The sequence below is a fragment of the Schistocerca piceifrons genome, chromosome 1 (genome assembly GCF_021461385.2).
Source record: "Schistocerca piceifrons isolate TAMUIC-IGC-003096 chromosome 1, iqSchPice1.1, whole genome shotgun sequence".
In the NCBI taxonomy this organism is placed as follows: Eukaryota; Metazoa; Arthropoda; class Insecta; order Orthoptera; family Acrididae; genus Schistocerca; species Schistocerca piceifrons.
This window is the reverse complement of record NC_060138.1, coordinates 912,543,236-912,549,235: the sequence shown is the minus strand read 5'-3', so window position 1 is coordinate 912,549,235 and position 6,000 is coordinate 912,543,236. Positions and strand designations below refer to the sequence as shown.

Genomic DNA, 6,000 nt, shown 5'->3' with positions numbered 1-6,000 from the left:
TATGTTGATAAATAAATATGTAGACATGAAAAATACAAGAGACATTACTTTTCAGTATGCCTTCGTACTTAGTGAAAATAGGTGTACCATATTTGTAATGAACAGAACACAAAACTTGTGTTTTATAAAAAACAAAGCTTTTCATAAATGTAATTTTTTATTTTATTATACTACACAATAAATATTTGTACAATATTTGTGTGCTATTCTAATACAGAGACCAGTTACACTTCCATATTTAGTCACATACAAGGACTAGAGTTTCAATAACATAACAATATCACAACTACTAGAACAACAAAAATAGTTATCATCAAAAGAATATAGCTGTTTTTAGAAACAACTGATAAACAATTAAAAACATGCAAAAATACTGCACAAACTATTAATGCTGCAGTAGATGAACTACTATTTCAGAACATGCATGAAGAAACTGCCTTGTCTATTTTCATCTGACAAATGATCATAGGTATACTTTTGACAATAGCAATGATCAGGACACAACACTGCACATTTCTGTTATTCATAAAACAAATCTCATATTATTGGCTACAATGCAATGCAAAACATTGATAAAATATATGAAACTTTGTAGCTTTCTGAAATAAGTGTGTCTGAAAACCACCACTAATAAAGACTTTTTCACATTACCTTGCCAAAGCTTAGAATAAGTGAAAGAATGTGGTAATCATTTATCTCCAATTTTCTTTCTTATTCAGGACACTTTAAATAATAGTCTGGTGGTATCTACATATATATTATACCATAAAATCTCTTGCAATGGCTGAACTTCTTCATAGTGATGATAATTTTTTTCAAATCATTACTCACTTTCCTTTCACACAAAGTATTTTGCATGTTTTTTTCCATGCACTGATTAGTAGACCAAGCTCTTAACTTTCTTTTTTCAGAACTGCCGTCTTGGAGACCTGAATCGGCGTCTTGGCTTGCAGGACTCAACTAAACATGCTTGCTCTTCTATACAAGGTACACGCAGGACGTTGAAGTACACTCGTCCCAACAGTGCAGCTGTGGTTGAATTAGCTGCTTTCAGGCACCCATACAGCATTGCATCACAATCACAGTGTGACCTATATAGAACCGATGAATATTATTTCAAATGCGGAGGGGAAAAAAACAGCATATTTAGCCTGCCTTTAAAAGCTGGATATAGGATACATAGGAACTGAAATTATTGATCAAAGTGAACATCTGTATTTGGGAAGAAAGTAAACTGAAATGCAAAAAAGACATTGTGATTAATTTTTTATATTATTTTACTTTGCATTGTGGGGGTGTACAAATTAGTACTTGATAAATTGTATAAATTAGTTTTTAATAATTTCTAGTGTCATAATTCATAAATAGAAAGATTTTATCACATGTAAGTACAGCTAAGATATTTTTTTCTTTATAAGTCTATTATACGTGTGTCATTAAATAATGAATGGTGGTAACATCAGACTAAATTTAAGACCTTATTATTAATTATGCACCTAACTTTTAAATGACAATAATGTTCACAAACCCATTAACAGAAGAAATATTTGTGCCTCTCTGTTTTACATTGGAGGAAAAGTGTTGCATATAGTTTCTTGGATGATGATGCAGAAATAAAAAAGTATGTAAATCATTAACACTATTTCAGACAGCAAATTAAAATTATTTTTTTTCCTGTGTTATGTATGTGAAATAAACAAATGTATTTTCTGGAAGAGCAGATGAATTTACTGATAGATATCTAAATCATGAAATTTTGCCGAAAGAAAGTTGTTAATACTACAATGGATCACATTTAGCATTGTACAGCTGACACTCATTACAGAATTAGCAACTACAGCCTGTGAGTCATACTGACAAGTTTTCTAGCATTCATCATGTAGTGCAGCATTTGGTACCGTATGCAAGAATTGAGAGAACACAGAATAACAAGTCACAAAATATGTATACTATGGTGTCTCAAAGATATAATAAAAAGGGGTCAGAGGATCTCTACAGTATACTACAGTATAGAAATACCTAGGGGTTATGCTGAACTGCACAATGTTTTACTAAACAGCTCTGTCTTAAAAACAAACTGAATGTGGGTGCCAGAAATAGCAAAATACTAGGAACAACTTTGTGAGAACAATCAAAAATTGTGAGCCTTCTGCACTAGCTTTGTGTCTCTCTACAGGTACATACCCATGACTGGTATGGTACAATACCTCCATACCAAAAATTGGGTATGGTTATCAGTGAGACATGTTGGATCTTTAGAGGCTGTCTATGGCTCACTCCTCTGGAGAATGTTGAAGCATAAATGCTGATTTTGACCATATCCAAAGTCACATACAGAATATTCATTTAAATACATGTAACACAAGATGCAAACAATACCAAAAGACAATAATACAAAACAGCCAAACATGAGTAAAAACCACCTTACAGAAGTATTGTGGAAATAATAATTATGTAATAATGTCGTATGTATTGAAATGTACTTCTAACATTGGTAGGAATGAATCAGATTATCAGGCTCTTTTGTAATTTTAAAAGTTGTAACCACAAACAATAAATGATGCAAAGTAAATTATTAAACATTAGTACCATTGTGTTTTGATGTTATGTTAACCCAAATGTATTTCTATTAAATATTCTTAAACTTTTCATGCGTTCAAAGCTATAGAAACAAGTTAATGTGTTTCAACTGTATAAATCAGGGTAAGGGTATTATTAGGAAATGTAAAAAAATCTAATTTTCTCATAACCAACATAAGTTTTGCACATATCATGAAATTCTGTATTTAATTTCATCTCTCAGTACATGGTAGACACTCATTTTTTGTTAACTTGTTTGGCTACAAGTAAAGAACGAAGTGACTGAATTTTTGTTAAATTGAAAATCTCTTATTTCGCTGATAAAATGTAAGAATTACTGTGACCTTTGTATTTGGAGACATAAACTATAAATTAGAAATATTTTGCCATCTGAATTGTCAGCTCAATGCAAAACTTTTAATTGTGACTCACTTAAGGTCTGTTTACAACAGTTAACCCATTGCAGCATTTACTACAAATACTGTCAGATATTTGTAGCCAGTGGATCAGTCCTCCGTCAGATTTTGAGGTGGAATCCATGTTTGTCATTGGTCCTAACAATGTGATAATAAGCAGCATTATTTAAAATGGTGCATCTGTCAACTTGATTATTATACGCATTACACTTAAAGTCTGCAAATTGGTAGAATTTCAGATTATCTACGAGAATCAGCTTTTGCAGCAAAAAAGAAAAGAAGATAAGTATTTGTACTTTGCTGAATGTACACCCTTGAAACTATTTGCAGTATTAGCTGTTGTCATGAACAATGACACTTTCTTTTACACTTCAGCAGATTTTGAAAAGGCATGATGTTATAAGCTATAGTGTTTCTCTGGAATAGCACTTCCTGACATTCAATGAGAAGTAACAAACAGAAAAGAGAAGACCAAAGCAACACCATCAGAAGCTCATATTCTGTTTAGCTACCAGTGGGGCAATCATGAATGAAATCAAGAAACATTTTCCTCAAGACAACTGACCAACTCTTAGGAGTACTATAGTAATCAAGCCTACAAATATGCCACATGAGAACTCAGCATCTTGAAAGATATATTAAACCTCAAGGATGACTCCCTCCTGGCCACACAAATGGATGGACAACTTGGAGATCACTCAACCAGCTCTGCTTTGTGGTCAAAAGGAGAGGAACTAATCATCAGAAATGGGATTTCAATTCAGAGTTTGTGTTCTATGTATGTGGGGCAGAGCAGACTTCAGTTCATTACTTGCAGTGTTGTCTATGACCAGTGTCATGCACCATGGAGGATTAACAAAAGGAATGATCAGTGCACCTGAGTTTGTCAAGTTCTGTTTGTAATGTTTATATTTTCTTTTTAGTTAGTTGTGTCCATCTGTTACACTTTATTCGCTTCTGCTACGATAATCATTCTTATTCCTAGAACTCATTCTGTGAAGTGCACTGTTAGTTGAAAATGGGATATATTATTTATGACAATTTTTCATTTTGGGATAATTAAACTGAGAAGTATTGCCCAATTCTTTGAACAGGTCTCTATATGTCATTCTTGAATACACACCACAAATAATTCATATTACATGCTTTTAGACTCCAACCATTTTAGCCCATATTGATGAGATACCTCAAAATATTATACTTTATGACATTATGGAACAATAGTAAGCAGAGAATGACAGATTATTTGCATTTATCTCTCCTATGTCTAACAATATAAGACTTGTTTAGGTGTTTCACTAGTTCTATAATACATTACAACTAAATTTATTATCAGTTCATAAACCCATTTCAGTTATCCAGATGACCAATGTGGGACTATCTGTTTCTAATAGATTATCCAGATGAACAATGTAGCACAATCTCTTTCTAACTGCTGGTCATCTGGTAAGAAGAGAGAGGAAGCCAATTAGTCAGCAGTATAGGAGATGAGATGAAGAAGATCAATTGTTTCCAAGGCAGATATTAATCTCAGTGCCAAAGATGCTGGATGAGTCATTTTCTCCTAATAGTGATACCTCAACAATGTCAAAGGAAGAGAGGATGGACCTCAGTATGGTGGATCTAGTGAAACAGGCAACACACCAACCAGAATGAAAATCCATACCATATCTGATTTTCAAGTGGCTATGTAGTCCACATCTGTCTACATGTTAACAGTGACTGAAAAAATTGGTAGCATCTGTTGCCAAAGTCGCCAGGTATGAAAAGCATGTGTTCCAATATTGTGCAGCCTATTAAAGGCAATCTGGGGATTTGGTCACAGATGTAACACCCCTCCCTAACTTACTTTCAACCAAGACCTGATGGTAAAGACTGAACAGAAAAGTACTCAAAGAGGTAAATGATCCTTCATCACTAGAAACAGTGATGCAGCTAGGCCATTGGATTCTGGAAAGCCTAGAACATCATGTAAGGAAGAATCAGAGCTTCCAAGAACATCTTGCATAAGGCCTAAGAAGAAACATATGCTAGGAACATTGAACTTCAGTACTTTCCTAAAGACTGAGACACTTAAACAATTGGTGAGTGTATTAGAAAGATGCAATATATGCATTCTATGTTGAGTCAGCATAAGCTGATCCTTGACAATTTGTGTGAGCTGGGTGTGGTAGCTCCATGAGTCTTTCTCAACCAATAATATAACACGATTTTGTAAATGTCTCTATGGTGATGCCTCAGTGTTGGCACACCTCTTTTGATGACTACTGTTTTCACCTGCAGCTGTTAGTGCTTTTCAGCTGAAAGCATACAACAGTGCTGTGAGCTGTCAGTGATTTTTTTACAACCATCTCACTTATAGCACTTCCAGAAACCAGAAATGGTGATGAGAATGCATTTGAATCAGAGGGCTAAACAATGGCTATACCATCATAAATGCACATGCTTCTAGCAACAGTGACAACAGTAAAAATATAGAAAAAGTCTAACAATTTTGGGAAACACTAGAAAATAAGGCATCAGAAATACCAAGGCACCACATAAAACTACTTGTAGGAAACTTCAATGCATGGATCATCAAAAAAGAGAAGTACAAGGCAATAGTAGTTCCTGCACAGAAATGCACCAAAAGGGCTGAGGAAGGCTCAACAAGTTCTGCAGACAGTTCAACTTAAAACTAATGTAGCCTTTTTCAGAAAATTATCAAGGAGAAAGAAGACCTGGACTTCTCCTATTACACATTTAGGTTCATACCAACTGTATAATGTGACAATAACCACATAAAACCAAAGAGAAATAAAGAAGGTATGGGTCAGAAGAGGACTAGGCATATATTTGGAACACATTTCAACAGAAATCAAAGCCAAATTTGAACCTAAAAACCGAACTGCAAAATTAAAAAAGTTCATAGAATTGATGCAGAATTTGAGATTAGGGTAGCAGTGATAGAGAAAGTGAAAGAACTAGAACAACCATCAAGAAGAACGAGACATAGATGGTGGAA

General features: G+C 34.0%; 1 protein-coding gene across 1 annotated transcript in view; it reads right to left on the bottom strand.

Moving 5' to 3' along the window:
- Positions 1-206: 206 nt before the first annotated feature.
- The window catches only part of LOC124794083 (acidic phospholipase A2 PA4-like), a 211,688-nt gene continuing 205,894 nt past the window's right edge, over positions 207-6,000 (bottom strand). The window contains exon 5 of the mRNA XM_047258071.1: positions 207-1,091. Coding sequence (XP_047114027.1) covers positions 908-1,091 — 184 coding nt within the window. The 3' untranslated portion in view covers positions 207-907. The remainder of the gene's footprint in view (positions 1,092-6,000) is intronic.